The sequence below is a fragment of the Colletotrichum navitas genome, assembly GCF_030913465.1.
Source record: "Colletotrichum navitas strain CBS 125086 chromosome Unknown LY79scaffold_50, whole genome shotgun sequence".
Taxonomy (NCBI): Eukaryota; Fungi; Ascomycota; class Sordariomycetes; order Glomerellales; family Glomerellaceae; genus Colletotrichum; species Colletotrichum navitas.
The window spans coordinates 52,502-69,518 of record NW_026850596.1 but is presented as its reverse complement, the minus strand read 5'-3'; the positions used below and the strand labels follow the sequence as shown (position 1 = coordinate 69,518).

Below are 17,017 nucleotides of genomic sequence, written 5' to 3'. Positions count from 1 at the left end.
GGTACTGTTTCGACGGTCGGGCGGGCGATCTGGACCGTGATCGGCGTCTCGACGTTCGCTCGCTGCGGCCATGGTCCCTTTCCCTTTCACGCGAGCGATCTCGGTGGCGCGACTTGTGCTTCTTCTTATCCTTGACCACCTTCGTTGGACCGACCTCGTCGTCCTCCATTGGGAGGAAGGCGTACTTCTTTGACGCCATAGCTGTGTGTGGCAATTAGAACCCCCCAGAAGACGCGCTTGTGAATCGATAAAGGCGGCTCAGGTGTGTATGGTGAACAGGATTCGAGGCAAGCACGAGCACTGCCTGGCGATGTCAAGTCACGGAAGTTGAGGCCTCGGTTGACTTCCCTGGCGTGTGCCTCTGCGCATTCATCTGAACCTCCACGGGGCCCACATCTTTTGCAGCCAGGTGTGGGGCGGATGCTGCATAGAAGCTGCCGCCCAATGACCGTGCGTCGATAACATGTCTTATCGGACCTCTCCAGCTCCCTTCTTAACACGTTGGAACTTTACATTTTGAGAAGAAGCTGGCTCCCAATTGCGCTTGGTTCTAGTCGATGTCTTCTACAATCATCCCCTTTCCTCCTCCGCCAGATCCTTGATAGGACCCCTTCTCTTCCCCCCCCTCGTCGCTTCTCGAGGACTTGAGAACACCAGGCTGTTCTTAATACGAGAAATACCAAGCGTTCTTTCTTTCTTTTTCCACTTCTTATAACCCACCTCCCAAACGAAATACACCAAAGGGGAGCGCGATGTTCTTCCGAGGGGCAGCACTCGTGCTGCTGCTCCTATGCCTCGCCCAGCTGGCTCTCTGCGCCGAGGACTATTACAACCTCCTCGGCATCAGCAAGTCCGCCTCGGACCGCGAGATCAAGTCCGCCTACCGTAAACTGAGCAAGAGATACCATCCCGATAAGAACCCGTACGTTTTAGTCTTCTAATTCTAGAATACTTGCTCCCTCCACCCTTCTCCCTTTGATTTCGGAAACTCACAATCCCTTTCTCACAGCGGCGACGCCACCGCAAAGGACAAGTTTGTCGAAGTCTCGGAGGCCTACGAGGCCCTTATCGACCCCGAAAGCCGCAAGATCTACGACCAGTACGGCCACGAGGGCCTCAAGCAGCAGCAGCAGGGCGGCGGCGGCCACCGCCACGACCCCTTCGACGTCTTCTCCCGCTTCTTCGGCGGCGGCGGTCACTTTGGCGGCCAAGGCCAGCGCCGCGGCCAGGACGTAAACGTGCGCATCGGCATCTCCCTCCGCGACTTCTACAACGGCGTCAACACCGAGTTCCAGTGGGACAAGCAGCACATCTGCGAGGACTGCGACGGCACCGGTTCCGCCGACGGCAAGGTCGACACATGCGGCGTCTGCGGCGGCCGCGGCGTGCGCATCGTCAAGCACCAGCTCGCCCCCGGTATGTTCCAGCAGGTCCAGATGCAGTGCGACGCCTGCGGCGGCCGCGGCCAGAGTATCAAGCACAAGTGCCGCACCTGCGGCGGCGCGCGCGTCGTGCGGAAGCCTACGACGGTCCAGCTCACCGTCGCCCGGGGCGCCGCGAGGGACAGCCAGATCGTGTACGAGAACGAGGCGGACGCGAGCCCCGACTACGTCGCCGGCAACCTGGTCGTCACGCTGGCCGAGAAGGAGCCGGAGCTCGAGCAGGACAACCCCGACCGCGTCGACGGCACCTTCTTCAGGCGCAAGGACCACGACCTGTACTGGACAGAGGTCCTCTCGCTGCGCGAGGCGTGGATGGGAGACTGGACGCGGAACCTGACCCATCTGGACGGACACATCGTGCGTCTCGGCCGCGACAGGGGCCAGGTCGTGCAGCCGGGCCACGTGGAGACGGTCAAGGGCGAGGGCATGCCCGTGTACCACGAGGACGGCGACAGCGTCTACCACAAGACCGAGTTTGGCAATCTGTACGTCGACTACGTCGTGGTGCTGCCGGACCAGATGGAGTCGGGCATGGAGAAGGAGCTCTGGAGCGTCTTCCAGAAATGGCGGGGCAAGATCGGCGTCGACTTACACAAGGACAGCGGGCGGCCAGAGAAGCCCGTGGTGCACGACGAGTTATGATGAAACATGTAGATGAAGTGAGATATAGAGAAATAGACGATGGCCAAAACAGCATGTGTACATAGGTCTGCCTTATCCGATGCTCTCGTCTCCAACAGCTTTTGTACTTTGGAAGATTGGAAAATCTATCAGATATGTTCAGCAAAGCTCTATGTATTTTCATGTTTCTATTGATGCCATCTTGTCCGTAAAATATTTTTTGAAGCAGAATCATAAGTCGTTAGAATTCCCGTCATATCATATCTAAGTACCCCAAGGTCAGGTCAGGTATAGGAAAAGGCACCCCCGCGTACAAGAGGGCGTAAATAATCGAAAAATCAAATCAGTCGTAAGTCGTCAGTTACTCCTCCTCCTCCTCCTCCGCTGCCGGCCGTGACGGTCCTCCTCTTCGTCCGTATCCTCAATCCTGCGCGACTGCCCACCTTGTTGCACCTCCTGGACAATTCCGACAACATCCTTCAACAGACTCTTCCAGCTACCTTGCCCACTAATCATGTTTTCAATATCGCCTGCAACTCTCTGCACCATATCTTCGTCTGTACCGCCGACAGCCCACGCCCCGCTCGAGTGCCAGCCGTTGCCGTGCCGCAGTCGGGTTTCGAAAGCGCCTTGCCTCCACCGCATGGCTCCCGCACTGCCAAGGGGGCGGCCCTCGGAGTCAAATCGATCAGGTAAGACCTCGACCTCGTCACTTGGTTCAGGAGAGTCCAGTTCTCGTTTGCGACGAGCGGCTAGCGGCCTGCTGGAAGAAGGGTCTGACGAGGAGCGCCGGCGGTTGAGAACAGGCCGCAGACTTTCCAACTGCTCTTCACTGAGCGCAGGTGGTTCTTCTTCCCTCTTGGCCTCCTGCTCCGCATGTTGCTCATGTTCTAGACGATGACGACGCAGAGTTTGCGACGATTGAGGGGAAAGTGGAATGAAGGTGACGGATTTGGAAGATGAGTGACGCGGCACCTGGGCGCGTTTTTCAGACACAGAGCTTGATTCCGAAGACGACGGAGAGGACCGCGGCCGGGGTCGAGGCTGGGGCTGAGACTGAGGCCGGGATAGTGAACCTGGCGGCAGAAACTGTTCGACACGCTCTCTCCATTTTAGACCATCTACAAGATAATGTTAGCCGCCGGTTCGCAGGGAGCGACTCAAGTCTCAGAAAAAGAAACAACGACTAGATCAACCCACCCTCACGGCCCAGACCAACTGGCTGGGCATCTTGTGGTGAGGCGCTACGAGATATGTCATCACTCACATGATCAGGACCGAACCTCGTCCCCGGTGGCAGACCACCTGATGGGGGAGGACCGCCAGTCGGGGGAGGGGGATATCCCCCAGCACCGCCAGTGGCCATAGGCGGAGAAGGCCCCATTGGCGGTGGTCCTGGGGGATAGTCTTGGGGATACGGCGGGTACTGCTCCCTCAAGTTGGCGGTCGAGATGTTGGGATGTTGAGTGAAGCCCGCAGCGGCGGCCGGCGGTGGCGGATAGTAAGAACCGCCTGACGCATGAGGCGGCGACGGCGGACGACTGTAATCGTTGTAGTACCCATCGTCCCGGACGCTTTCTTCATACCCTGCCAAGCTTGTCAGCCGTGCTCTCCACAGAAATCGATGCACATTTCAACTCTACGTACTCCTGCGGTCCCTTTCGCGGTCCCGATTTATCGGCCGGTCTGTGCTTCGTTCTCTGCTGTATGCCCGGTCTCGCGAGTGTCCTCGGGAGCGCGAGACAGATCTGTCTCTGGAGCGGGATCTGGCGCTTCGCTCCCTCGACCTGAGGTCCTCCTCCTCCTCCTCTCTCTCCTTCTTCTTCTGGTACTGCTTAAGCCCGATAGCGGCGGCTCCTGTCCCAACTGCCGCTGCTGCCATGTCTCTCAGCCGACTCTTGCTCCTCTTCTTCGCTGGCTCGCGGTCATCGTAATCATCGGCTGACGTACGTCGGTGTCGACGGCGCCGCCTCTCGTTCGCTGCAGACTCATACCCATCATCTAGAGGGTACGGCGGGTCGGTCGGCAGCGGTGAAGCCCCGTACTCAACTAAGCCTAGCTCGGAATCAGCGCTGTGCGGCTCGGGATGTAGAGAACGGGCCTGAGACCTGCTGCGCGACCGACGGTGTTCACGCCGTTCCCGCCGGACTTCTTCCTCATACTCATCATCGCTGAGTTCGCGATCTAGTTCGCGCTCTCTCTTGTCCTTGCGGTTTTTGTAAATCTTACTAGCCACGCCTCCAGCCAAGCCGGCAGCAACCACCTCCGCTCCGGTCCTTAGGCGGGACTTGGACCGTGAACGGCTCCTAGATTTGGATCTGGACTTATCGCGGAAGTGTTTCACCAAACCTGCGGCGGCAGCAGTTGCCGCTGCAGCCTTGACAACGGACCGGCTGCGGCTCTTGCTCTTGCGGCTCTTGCGGCTACGGCTGCGAGACCGGGACACAGAATAGCTCGAAACAGAGTAGCTTCTGTTCCTGCTCCGACCGCGGCGCATCTCTTCCTTTTCGATTTTGCCGCTTTGGTAATATTTGGCCGCGCCTGCTACGGCGAGTGCTGCGGCGGCAATGCCAAGGCCAGTCTTGATCCTGGAGCTGCGGCTGCGGGATCTCGAGCGAGACCTGTAGTGGTCGTCGTGATAGGTGTCTTCGTATGCGCTGCGGGCTCTTCTCAGAATCTCGGTGCCCAAGCCACCGATGGCAGCGCCTGCGAGGACTTTGCTCCCGCGGTTAGCGGGGATCTCGCCACGGCCGTCTCTGCGACTTGCGGCTAGCGCTGCAAGGCCAGCACCGGCAAGGGCTCCCTCGGCAAGATGGCGCTTGTGGTGGTGGTCGGAGCTGGAGCTTCTGTTCCGGCGGATGACGGTTCGTTTGATGTAGTAGTCTTCATCGTCGCTGATGTAGTCGCGCGCACGGCCTCGGCGGTCGTAATGATACTCACGTTCGTCCCGGTGGTAAGGACCGATGTCTTTGGTCTCTCGGCGGTAATAGTACTCGTCCTCGCGGGGCTCGCGACGAACCATTTCACGGGGAGACTCACGCTCCCTCAGCACGACAATGCCGGGTTCTTGGCGAGGGACAATGATGGGAGCAGGTGGGGGCGCCTCCTGGACAATGATCTGCTGAGGTTCGGGAGCCTGCTGGCGGATGATGACAGGCTGGGGAACAGGCGGAGGGCTGATGGGAGAGTAGTACTCGGTCTCCTTGCGGTATGTCTCGACCTCTGCGCCGCCGTGGTCGTCCCGGTATTCCTCGACACGCTTTTCAACCTTGACGTCGCCATCCTCGCGACGCTCAACACGCTTGTCGACGCGGACTTCTGTCTCGGGCTCATGGTGATGGTGGTGGTGGTGATGGTGGGAGGTTCCTCTGGAGCGGCGGTCCCAGTCAACCCGCTCGCGCTCAACCTCGATGACACTTCGGTTGTCGACAGCACTACGGGCTTCGTCGAAACGAGTGTCGTCGAAGCGGCTGCGGTCACGGTCACGTTCGCGCTCGTAATTGATTTGGGAGACGACGCTGCGGGTTTCGCTTCTGTAGGGGTCGACGACGTCGCGCTCGCGCTCAATCACCTGGCGCTCGACAACCTGGCTCCGAGAGTCAAAAGCGGAGCGGGGACGCTCGGGAGCATAGGCAAAGCCGCCGGAGCTGCGCAGCGGGTAGCCGGAATAGCGTGATCGGCGGTCGTCTTCGTCGATTTCGACTCGCTCCGTGCGCTCGACCGTGTCAACACGTCTGGGGCCGACCTTGTAACGGCGTACAGTAGAGGACTTGTAACGGTCTTCGTCGGATGAGTAGTCGGTCGGATCCCGGTAAACTCGGGTCGACTCTCTATAAACTCCAGCCATCGCTGGATGCGATGGTAGCGAAAGAAGGGCAATGCCGTTTGCGGAATGCGGCAGCTGAAAGTCAAATGGGCGACGCGGTTCAGATCTTTTGGTGTAGGTTTGCGGGGGATCAAGCACAAAGGATAAGGACAGGATGTGCGATGATGACGGAGGGGAGCACAGGATTAAATGGTGTGTATATAGAGGAGGGGACACTAGTGGGTAGTGTGTACTGCGCAGCGTACGTAGTGCTGGTGGGCCTGCGACAGTCTCTGGTTGGGTGGAAGCGGGTAGGCAGCCTGTCTAATGAACACACCACATACACACACACACACACACACACACACACACACACACACACACATACCAGCCGATGTATTAGTGTATTGCTTCTGTCTTGCGAGTGAAAGGATCACAACTGGACATGTACAAGTGATGGGGAGAGGGGAGTGCTGCCCGAGAGAACGACAGAGAAGTGGGTGGAGAGCGGTTCGAGACAGAGAGAGGGGGGGGGGGGGGGGGGGGGGAGGAGGACGGACCTGGAAAAGAAGGGACGGCAAGAAATGGAAGTGGTGGAGGGGCACCGTGGTGTTGGGCTGGGATGGGCAAAGTGTGACACAGACAACCCAGCAGGACCACCACCACCACCAGGAGCAGGAGGTGGTGATGTACATCGTACTTTACCTAGCGTCTCCTCTCTAGGTAGGTAGCCCTACCTATCTTAGGTACTCAGCCTACCTACCCACTACGGATAGGCATGCAATCAATGTATTAAAGCCGTCTCTTTCTAAACTAATTACTTTGAGGCGTCCCGACTCGTCCTCCCTCCCCCGACCCCCTGGGCCTTTCTCCCGACCAAGGCATTAAGCTACGGGAGAGGGGCCAGTCCGGCCTTGTCGGCGCCCGCCGCCAGCTCAAGACGGGTCCAGGCCAAGGCCAGCACATGGGAATGTGACTCCCTGTTGCAGTAAAGTGCTAAATTTGCATAGGTACCTAGGTACGGATAGCTTAACTCCAAACCCTCGAAGGGGGTTCCATGTCATCCCCCCAAATGAAAGCTTCTCGTTTGGCGGCAACTGACCAAGCAGGGTCTGGAGTTGGAAGACGCTTTCTCAACCAATGTTCCCCTTCCTTCCTTCTGCCCATGCAAGGTCGTAATACTATCTGCATTATTGCGTCTCCGAACCTGTCCAGCCAGACACCTTACGACATTGACTTGACCACCTTCTGTCGCGGCCCCCTCGCCATACTGTGTCGACAATATTACGTCATTTGTAATGGCCGTGCTCTTACCCACCCAAAAAAAGCACCCAACACCTCCCACCCCTCTTCAGTGCTAACTGTCCACGAGCGAGACACAAAAGCAGCACGGTTCGCGAAGCACCTGCTAGAATCCACTCTCCTCAACAAAAAAAAACCCCCCCCAAGTGACAATGCCTTCTCGGCCAAGCAGTACTGAGCGTCGAGGCCAGGGCAGCCTTGTGACCAGCCAGACTTGGTGCGGCACGCCATCCGAAGCCTCGATGGGTGGGTGGCTCAGAGCAACGACAGGCCACGATACCCCTCAAGCGGCCTTGTCATCCGTCCCCATCCTTGTCACCTGTGGCAGCTGGTCAGACTTCAACTGGACGCCCCGCAGGAGACACTGCCTGGAGGGGGGTGGCAATGGTCTATGGGCGAACGACGAAGAAAAGAGCGGCACGGTTCGATGCCTGCCTCCCGAAGGAACTCTTGTTTTCTCGATCTATAACCTTGGTTCCCCGTCCCACGCCATCTTGACAGTTCAGACGGCGTCTATGATGTGGTGTGCCGCAGTCTTTCTTCACAAATGCATCCCTCATCACAAATGCTCATGTTCTGAACCCTGGAATATTCTGCCCCGCTTCGTCGCAGCTGCATGTCGTCATGGCACGGAAGAGCACCTGTAGACTACCAGGTGTCACTGTCTCTGTATTAGATGCGCCAGCCCCGCCGGAACGCCAGAACACTGAGGGAAGCCCGAAGAAGACTTCTCTCAAGCTAGCTCCACCTTGGCCTGGCCCTGTCTAGTCTTGCTTGGTATGGTTTGGTCCGGTCTGGTCTTGCCGTCGAGGAAGAGAACGCTTGCTGCCCGAGACCGTGATGTGAAGGACAACGGGCTCAAAAAAAAATTCCCATCGCTACCATCTTCCAATCTCGGAAAGCTTGTCAATCGTTGGGATCGGCCCTGCTTCACTGCCACGACATGCCGCCCGCTACCAACTTTCTTCTTGCGCTGCTGTACCGCCGTCGATGCCGCAGATCTGCTTCCAGGGAACGCTTTCTTAATACGCCCTATTAAGGCGACTACCTTCCAAGGCCTGCGTTCCATCGACTTTGGCCAGCTGCAGAGCTGTCTGCCTCGCTGCACACAGCCGGCACTTGACCATGACCTGCAGCCCGCCGTGGCTCATCTGCTCCGCCCCGGGGACTGCTGCTGCTGCCCACTATTGTCGACATCTCAGGGATTCCGGGGCCTCACAGCCCCAAAGCCTTGGACCCGCGTGGACGCCGGCATGCTTCCTGTTGTGGCTTGTCGATGCAGTATCCCATCGATTGGTTCGGGGGCATTCCCACGGATATGGGGGGGCATGCACCAGCCGACCCCGGCGCTCACCGACGTACCGGTGTCAGACTGACTGGGCTGGCGCCGCTAGATGCGGAACAAGTTCACAATGGCCTGTATCACGAGTTTTCAAACGGTAGTCACATGTACGGCAGGGAGCCCCGATCCAAAAGAAGTGAGAAGGCAGTAAGTATTATGCTATATAGCTAACCAAGACATCGACAATATGAGTAAGTTCTACTGCAGAACTTCTCCGTTGGAACCTGTAAAGTCTTGTTAGCCAAGCGGTTCCTCCCGAGCGATTCCTTGATAACAGAGCAATCATTGTGTCGATTCAGAATTTTCAGTGTGAATAAATAATCATTTAATAAGATATCAATACAGATGGGAAATATCCCGGTATCATCTTTAAGGACGGTGTGGGAGAAGAAGCGAGGTGAGAAAAATCTTACAAACGTACCATCAGTGTTGCGGGATCAGACAGGCTCTCAGCTGACGACCCGGTCTCAGGTCTGCATAAGACCGATGAGAAACGATTGCCACCCGGGACCGTCTCGAGAGCCGCGTCTGATCCCTTTTGGTTTGTCAACGAATAACCGCCTACGTGTTGCTGGGGGGTTTTTTTTCGGTTTGGCGAAGGACGAGAGAAGTGAAGATTTTTTTGCGGCTGGTCTGGTTTTATTTGTCGGGCGGCGTGGGGTCGCGCTCATTACGTAAGCGGGATTTCCCCGACGGCGCACGCTCCACCCTCCAATCCTCTCGCTCCTATGCTCTCATACGGTACATGAGGTAACTCACAATTGAACATCACTTTTCAGCTTCATGTTTTGATTTCATTATCTCGTATTTGGCGCGGTATAACAGATTGTGAGACAGGTGACTGGAAAACTGCCTCACAAGTCGTGGATATAAATGGGATTCTGATACATTGAGTCAAATTCTCATAGCTAAAACCGGATGCATGTGGGCCGCCAAGGAACTGAGCCAGCGTCGTCTGAGAATCATGAACACCAGGCTAAGACCGTCTATATCTTCCCCCTCTGAGTCTTCCTTATGTGAAACGTTTAACCTAAAATCCAGTACCATGAAGCTTTGACTTAGAGTATAGATGATCTGGTGCTGGGGCCGTATGCTGGTTGCGACATGAAGCCTGCGGGTTCGGGCGCTGATGATAACACAAGACATTCTGTCTTCGCTTTATTGAAACTATCGCGACTTTGAACGGCATCATTTGTTAGAATCTGGAGACGTTCACTCGGATAAGATGCGATCGGGAGCCACCATCTCAGTCAACAGCAGCTGTCTTCGCTCTCAGAAGCTCTTCGCCTTCCTGGGCATTTTCTCGCCAATATCACCCTCCGAGACATTCGGGCGAGACACCTTGCGGCCCCAGACCGGCAACAATGTGAGGTCGTTGCCGGCTGGTTCCTTGTCAAAGCTGTCGGTGTGAACTAGTGTCAGACATCAGAGCTTTCATAGCCTGGATCGGCTTGAATACTGCTGGGGTTTTAGGTCCCAAGACGTCAAGTCACTGGGGACGGGCTGAATCACCTGGATCAATCAAGTTTCTTCGTTCACGATATGAAACTATTGTTTGTCGACTGAGTTGTGTAGTTTTGCTCTAGGTCACCTACATTTTGCTCAACTCCCATCACTAGTGTAACACACATAAGTCTTTTACACAGAGACAGAAATCCGAATGAAGCAAAGTTGGTTATGTGTTTTCATTTCTTAATGGAAACCTGCAGAGCTTTTTTTTTTTTTTTTTTCCAGCCCAGAGAGCCGGACGCCTTGCATGGCGTACTCTGTGCGAATTATTTGGCAAACACTGCAGACCTCCCCATCCATGATTTGCCAATAGAACGGAGGTACATGGTGATGAATGAGACAGACCGTATTCAGCAATATACCAAGCATATTTATGGGCAGGATTTATGCAAGGTCAACTGTGCTGATGATGTCGATCGTACAACTCCGACAAGACAGTGTTCAGGACAGACGCCGCGTGGCGCTAGTGCCCGTAGCCAGTACGCCTTTAAGATTTGGACTGAGAAAGAAATCCACACTCGGACCGCAGAATTGCGGGCTCAAGATCTTGATGGTGTGAGTTGTCAGTGTGCGGCTTGCCAACCAGACCGTAGGCGTCCGATCCGGTACCCGATCCCCGCCGAAGCTGAGTTGCAACAAACTGGCACTACCCGGCCCCACGCAGCACCGGTTCCCATCGGGAGAGCTCCCTGGATAAAACTGCAGAAAAATCACAAAAGTCTCCCGCTCATCGCCGTTCCGGTATACCCTAGTCAGCCAGCCCGTCATTGCAGTTGGAGAAAAGCTGGGGTGGGTGGGAAGATTGCAGCGATTGCGTGATGGCCTCCACACTTTTTTTCGGTCCTTGACTGTCTCTGAATTCTTCCCATTCCTTCAGCAATTACCCCCCCTCTCCCCACTGGCAGTATCTCGCATTGGTGCGGAGGCCATCCGATCTCGAAACCGCAAAGACCAGCAAACTCTCGCCCTCCACGCCATAGTGTCCACCCAACGACGCAATCATGGCTAAACCGCACGCCCGGCCCCGCTTCCCGGACGAAGAAGCCGGGGGCGCACGAGCCGCCAAGCCCCCGAACCCGGCATCGTCGCCGCCTCCGCCTCCGCCTCCGTACCACGATCCGGGAACGGAACCCTCCGCCCCGCGCGAAGACCAGCCCCTCCTCCTCCGCGACCCGGCCGCCGCGATGGGGGACGGCGAGACGTGGAAGCCCCCCCCCGCGGCTTCGGCTGGATCGAGCTGGCCATCATGTCCAACGTCTTCCTGTACGGCTTCGACGGGACCGTCACGGCGGCGACGTACGTCGTCATCGGCTCCGAGTTCGGCGCCGCCAACACGTCAACACGCTTGCTGAGCCTGAGACGTAGATTCTGAACGGCATCATTCAATACATAACATAAGTTAGCGAAACGGCCGATCAAGTACTTCTGTAAAGGCAATGGCTGATTTTTATGGCACGCAGAATCAATCAGAATATCCATAGCTTCGCATGGTGTACTAGACATGTCCAGTCCAGTTCATTGCGTGAACCAAACGAACCCTTCTTACATGGAGCAATTGAGCACATCGGCCAGAAGTCATGGGGAAAAGCTTTGTCTTGCACCGGCCAGGATTAAATCAAGCCAGTTCTTTTTCGAGAGCATCTGCCATCTGGCCCAGGGTTTCAAACTTCCTGTCGTACACCTCACGCTCTGTGTTTCCCATCACCGCACCGGGCCGCACGATCCAAGACGATTTGATCCCCGCCTCCTTCGCCGGGTGGTGGTCATGGAACTGGCTCTGCGCCGTCTGCAGCACCTGGTCCTTGTCCACCCCGAAGCCCCCCCTGACCTTGGCCAGCATGTATTCGAAGTTGCGTTGATCAGGCTTGTAGGACCCGACATCCTGAGCGGTGATCACCAGGTCGAACGGGGCACCTTCGAGGGGCCCCGAGTTGGTAGCGGCGAAGGAATCGCGGTCGACGTTGGAGAGAACAACAAGCTTGTAGTACTTGCCCAGACGGCGCAGGGCGTCGACCGTGTCCGGGAAGGCAGGCCAGCGGCCCACCGAGTCCCCAAAGGCTTTCGAGGACTCCGGAGAGGGAGCGGCCAGTCCGAGCTTGTCGGCTATCTGCGGATGGATGGTTGTGAGGAGCTCAGAGTACGGCAGTTCTGGGGTCTTGGTTTGCTGTTTATGTTCGTGGTCTTGGTATACTTCCAAGAGATGCTTGCGGGAGAAGTCGGTGCGCTGGTTCTCCTCGAGGAGGGGCTGTAAAGCTGCCAGCATACCAGTCTCCCAATCAATCAAGGTACCGTAGACATCAAAGGTAAGAACACGGAAGTCTTTGAGGCTCGTCATGATTACAGAAAAGCGCGGTGAAGTCGGTTGCTGTTGCAGGGTTGACGGTGGTAGTTGTGATAACTGAAGGGCTTAGATGAGATAAGAGGAATTCGGGATTGTTGATCTTATGTTGATAGCAACATAGGTGAGATGATTTGCAGATTTCCAAACCCTCGTGTGATTTCCAAACCCTCGTGTGGAAAAGACGTTTGTATTTATGGAATTTGTATCTAGATTGTTGGTCCTTGGTTGATGTCTAGCATGCACCAGGCCGAAGTAATGACAAGACAGCCTCCGCTTGGAAGGGCGTAACATGTAGTAGGTACGTATTCTTCTCCGCATAGCCAATCCCGACCGGGTGACCGTTCCCGCCGCTCAAGCGGACACGGTGCTTACGCACGGTTAACGCCGGCCCGGCCACAGAACCGGGATTGTCGCTTCTACCGCGAGCATTTAAATCCGCAGCCATGAAAATGTCAATAGACACAATAGAGTAGATGGACTATCTGCACTCATGAACCAGAAGTAGTTGCGGGCAGAATATCAGGGCCCTATCCAGACAGATATTTCTCATTTCAGTATGCGTGTGCTTAAGTGCGGTAAGTAGACGAAGGTACTTACTGAGCCTACTGATGTGTCAAGGCCAGGGCCAAGGAAGGCAGCCCTACTTCTATTTATCATGAGTAGATGCTATGTCTAGAATGATTTTGCCATGAACCTATCTTCAGTTGCAGTGGGCAACGAAAAGTTGGATTTGAGGCTATATATCGTTGTCAACTGCCTGTCTATGCCATCGTGTCACTTCAATGTCACCCTGCGATGGGGCTCAGAGATAGATTGAGCCCTGCTGCCAAGATGTCCGCTCCACTAGCCTAACTGATTCCGAAGCGGGGGGGGGACGTGTGGGAACACTGCTTGAATCACAGCAAATGACTCACTACTGGTGATGATAACAAATCTGAGGTGTTGTCAAACGCTTGATCTATTGAAAAAAGGCTTGGGCATGCAGTACCTCTGATCGCCACTTTTCCCGACCGGTGAGACTCACTGGTCATCTTGAGTTGATGGCACCGGATGCAGACCTACTCGCCGGCTTCCCGACGAAAGCGCCGGTGAAGCCGACCAAGAAACTTCGCTTCGCGGATGTAAGTACCTGATTCCTTCCAAGTCTTTATGCGCATCAAGAGCACACGGGCCTTTGGTGGGCTGACTGGCCGTGTTCCAGGTCGCCGTCACAGCGACAGCAAAGAACTTTGCAGGTTTCTACCGTGGCAAGCAGTATCATCAGCCGGACTTTGACGTCGTCCTCGACCGCGCCCTGGCCGCCGGGGTCGACAAGGTGATGCTGACGGGTATGTCGCTCGGCGACGCGGCGACCAACGTTTGCATTGCGAAGTCGCGGCCGGCGGGGACTTGTTTCGTTACCGTCGGTATACACCCGTACCACGCGGCCGAACCGGATGCCGAAGAGGATGGCGGCGAGGACGGGCACTTTAAGAAGCTGGCGCAGGCCGTACGCGACGCCCTGAAACCCGCGACCGAAAGGTCCCCGTCGGTGTTGGCTGCCTTTGGAGAGCTTGGCCTCGATTACGACCGTCTCAACCACGCCTCTAAGGAGGCCCAGATCCGCACCTTCAAACGCCAACTGGACCTCTTTGTCGAGGAGCGGTTTGACCTGCCCCTGTTCCTCCACTGCCGCGCCGCATTCGACGACTTCGCGGGCGTTGTCGGGCCCTACCTCCCCAGGCTACCCCGTCGAGGTCTCGTCCATTCCTTCGTCGGCACCTCGACCCAGATGAAAGCCCTCGTGGAAATGGGATTCGACGTCAGCGTCAACGGCTTCAGCTTCCAGGGCAGGGAGAGCCTGGAGATGGTGCGCGAGATCCCGCTGGACAGGCTGCAGATCGAGACGGACGCGCCATGGGGCGAGATCCCCGCCGGTTCGGAACTTGCCAAGAGATACCTTGCCAATGCGCCTGCTCTACCGCAGAGCAAGAAGAAGGATAAGTTCGAGATGGGGCTCATGGTAAAGGGCAGGAACGAGAGTTGTACAATGGAAAGGGTGGCTTATGTTGTGGCGGGGTTGAAGGGCTTGAGTGTCGAGGAAGTGGCGGATGCTGCATGGAAGAACAGTGTTAATATGTTCAAGCTTGGTGAACTGTAGGCCAGGCACGCGAGTACAAAGATGGATATAAAGAAAGCCAGCCAATTGACTCTCGTAGTATGAATCAATCCCGGAAGTACAGCTAAACATGCTGTATCCCCGGCAAAAAAAGGGTTAGACAAGGAGATCGGAAACATCAATTGCCTAAAGAGTCTTCTCGACCAACTTGATACCCTCGTCCTCAAGCTTGTTGCGGATTGGGTTGCAGATATCCTCTGTATAAGGCACCAACACTCCAGGTACATCAAGAGCCGGCTCACCATCAAGCAGCAACTGGGTAGCGATGCCACAGGTAACGCCCACTGACTTCGCCATGGCAGAGTGGCCGTCGGGATCTCCCAGAAGCTCCAGGGTAGAGGTTCTTGTCTCCTTCACGAGCCGTCCATCAGCGTTAATCACACGAAGCGCGGGATATGGCATGTTAGCTGGTGGGGCGGCGCTTACCTTTCTGCCGTCTTCCCACTGGATGACGAACTTGTGCTGCAGCATGACCAAGTCCCTCTCGCCAGGCTGGAAGCTCAAGAGCCGCTCGAGCTCGACGCAGAGCGTGTCAAGGGGATTCCCGCGAAGGGTAGCCGGGCTTTTGGAGAACAGACCAATCCACCGCAGCCCAGAAATGATCCTGCCTCTCTCCGCGCCGTCTGGGAAGCTGCACAACTCGTCGATGCGTGCGATGAGGGACCTACGCCCCATTAGGGGAATGGATACAGGAGGAATCACGTTCTTTGGAGAACTCACTCTTCGTCTGACCCATGTGCGCCGATTATGCGTCCAAACACTTCTCTCAGCGTCAGATCACTGTTCTCCTTCTCCAACCACTCCCTCGACTGTGTATCCAGCCACCCTAGCTTGATTAGCGCCGCCACGAAGGACGGGTTCCCCTCGTATCGCAGCGACCCGCGAACAACGGTCTCTGCTTCGGGAATGTTGTAAAACTCCCGAAATGGGACCGAGTTTCGGTTCGGGTACGCCACGAAGGAGTATCCGTCGGCAACGTGGCACGGGCCGGCCCGGGCCATGAGGTCTCGGTCGGAGATGTCAACCACCTTCCCATCTTGGAGGTACGAGGCCGAGTTGAACTGAGAGAGGAGAGCGCCGCGCGGCGACCAGGAGAACTTGAAGCGTAGGGGGTTGTCGGCGCATTCTGGGAACGGCAGGCCGCCGCAGTAAGAATGGAACTCCTTGATCTGTCAAATTCCTCCGTTAGTCACGTCGTTGTGCGAAGCAGAAAAGCAAAGCAAATCTTCACCTTCCCGCCCTTGCGGTGCACTTCGCCAATAGTTTTGATGGCGTACAAGTGATCCACGCCTAGAACGCCACCATGAGCAATCTTCTTTCCGTGAAGAACAAATAAGGAGGACGCGTCTTACCGGGATCAACGCCCACTTCGTTCAGAACCGTAATCCCCGCCGCTTTGGCTTCTTCCTCCAACTCCCTGATGCCTGGAGACACGTAGCTTGTAGTCACGACGTGCGTCTTTCCCCTTATCCCGGCATTTATTACTGTCGGATGGTGAACGAAGGGAACAAGAGAGATAACTAAGTCGTGGGCGGCTACATGTGCGTCCAGCTCAGGGGAGGCGACGTCGAGAGCAATGGCCGTGGCTCGTATGTGGTTTGACGCCAACGCCTGCGCAGCGGACCTGGTACGGCACGCTACGGGTGGGTTGTCAGCTGTGCTAGGTAAGAGATTTGCCGGAACAAGGAATGCGGACCAATCGTCAACTTGTTTCTCTCGTTCCGTAGGAGGTAGTCGACGCATGGCTTTGCCACCAAGCCACTGCCGAGGACGAGAATCTTCTTGTCAGACATTTTGGGGGCTTGAAGGTTATTTCGAGGCTTGGCTGAGATACACAAACAAGAGCACATTTATACCATCGACTTGCCTCAGTTCCTGTTGTCGTCTTCACACTGTTCTCTTGAGCCCGTTATCAGCCGTGAGTCATCCGGCGAAAACGTTTCAACGACCGACCATCCACTGATGTGCGAAACCCTACCACTAGTCTTATCGATTTGAATATCCATACCGAGTATATCCCCGGCGAAACCGTTCAAGTAGAGGAAGACAGGCGGTGCATCCTTCGCAGCCGGCCAAAGACGAGGATTTTGCACTGGCATTCTTTTTTCTTAACAAAAATAAAAACCAACAAGCATAATTGTCATCAAATTTCTCAAATAAAAGTTGCCTCGACATGTCAAGGCGTGCCAGATTGTGATGCAGAGGCAGATGCTTTGAAAGGTGCACACCAAATGGAGTCGTGTGTCGTTATCAGCTCTGGTAGTAACATTCGAGGTCAGCACCATTAACTTGAAGAAGGGAAGAACACACAGGCAATTATTCGTAGCCAGGACAGGCTTGTACTTGTCTCTCCGGTGGCCAACTGAGACGGTCTTGAGAGTGGATGATGGCCTTAGAAACAAACCCTGTAAGCCGTGGCCCTCTGCGGCTCAATCGAACGATCGAGGGCACAGGTCTTGCGCTAAAATTGACGTCGACCAGTAAGCCAGGCGACCAA

At 55.9% G+C, this 17,017-nt stretch overlaps 8 protein-coding genes across 8 annotated transcripts; 4 read left to right on the top strand and 4 right to left on the bottom strand.

The window, feature by feature from the left end:
• Positions 1-752: 752 nt before the first annotated feature.
• LY79DRAFT_519803 (DnaJ domain-containing protein) lies at positions 753-2,084 on the top strand (the record flags this gene model as incomplete). The annotated part of the gene is made up of 2 exons (XM_060555175.1): positions 753-922; positions 1,010-2,084. 2 exons carry the CDS (start codon positions 753-755, stop codon positions 2,082-2,084), a joined length of 1,245 nt encoding a protein of 414 aa, XP_060411900.1.
• LY79DRAFT_691533 (uncharacterized protein) lies at positions 1,974-5,910 on the bottom strand (the record flags this gene model as incomplete). The annotated part of the gene is made up of 3 exons (XM_060564749.1): positions 1,974-3,184; positions 3,264-3,650; positions 3,711-5,910. 3 exons carry the CDS (start codon positions 5,908-5,910, stop codon positions 2,421-2,423), a joined length of 3,351 nt encoding a protein of 1,116 aa, XP_060411899.1. The 3' UTR covers positions 1,974-2,420.
• Positions 5,911-6,210: 300 nt separating this feature from the next.
• LY79DRAFT_560170 (uncharacterized protein) lies at positions 6,211-6,645 on the bottom strand. Its single transcript, XM_060558308.1, has 2 exons — positions 6,448-6,645; positions 6,211-6,382 (listed from the first exon to the last, which is right to left on the bottom strand). The coding sequence occupies exons 1-2, from the start codon at positions 6,561-6,563 to the stop codon at positions 6,268-6,270; spliced, it is 231 nt and encodes a 76-aa protein (XP_060411898.1). The 5' UTR covers positions 6,564-6,645; the 3' UTR covers positions 6,211-6,267.
• A 1,195-nt stretch (positions 6,646-7,840) lies between these two features.
• On the top strand, positions 7,841-8,714 carry LY79DRAFT_290203 (uncharacterized protein). Its single transcript, XM_060552201.1, has one exon. It carries the CDS (start codon positions 7,950-7,952, stop codon positions 8,544-8,546), a length of 597 nt encoding a protein of 198 aa, XP_060411897.1. The 5' UTR covers positions 7,841-7,949; the 3' UTR covers positions 8,547-8,714.
• A 2,308-nt stretch (positions 8,715-11,022) lies between these two features.
• LY79DRAFT_671438 (uncharacterized protein) lies at positions 11,023-11,393 on the top strand (the record flags this gene model as incomplete). Its single annotated transcript, XM_060563912.1, has 2 exons — positions 11,023-11,129; positions 11,171-11,393. The coding sequence occupies 2 exons, from the start codon at positions 11,023-11,025 to the stop codon at positions 11,391-11,393; spliced, it is 330 nt and encodes a 109-aa protein (XP_060411896.1).
• A 243-nt stretch (positions 11,394-11,636) lies between these two features.
• Positions 11,637-12,356, bottom strand: LY79DRAFT_671437 (haloacid dehalogenase; the record flags this gene model as incomplete). The annotated part of the gene is made up of 1 exon (XM_060563911.1): positions 11,637-12,356. One exon carries the CDS (start codon positions 12,354-12,356, stop codon positions 11,637-11,639), a length of 720 nt encoding a protein of 239 aa, XP_060411895.1.
• Positions 12,357-13,402: 1,046 nt separating this feature from the next.
• On the top strand, positions 13,403-14,502 carry LY79DRAFT_591859 (TatD family hydrolase; the record flags this gene model as incomplete). Its single annotated transcript, XM_060561343.1, has 2 exons — positions 13,403-13,483; positions 13,564-14,502. The coding sequence occupies 2 exons, from the start codon at positions 13,403-13,405 to the stop codon at positions 14,500-14,502; spliced, it is 1,020 nt and encodes a 339-aa protein (XP_060411894.1).
• Positions 14,503-14,646: 144 nt separating this feature from the next.
• LY79DRAFT_591858 (saccharopine dehydrogenase) lies at positions 14,647-16,313 on the bottom strand (the record flags this gene model as incomplete). The annotated part of the gene is given in 6 exon segments (XM_060561342.1): positions 14,647-14,871; positions 14,947-15,184; positions 15,253-15,689; positions 15,752-15,810; positions 15,873-16,144; positions 16,162-16,313. The coding sequence occupies 6 exon segments, from the start codon at positions 16,311-16,313 to the stop codon at positions 14,647-14,649; spliced, it is 1,383 nt and encodes a 460-aa protein (XP_060411893.1).
• Positions 16,314-17,017: the final 704 nt, after the last annotated feature.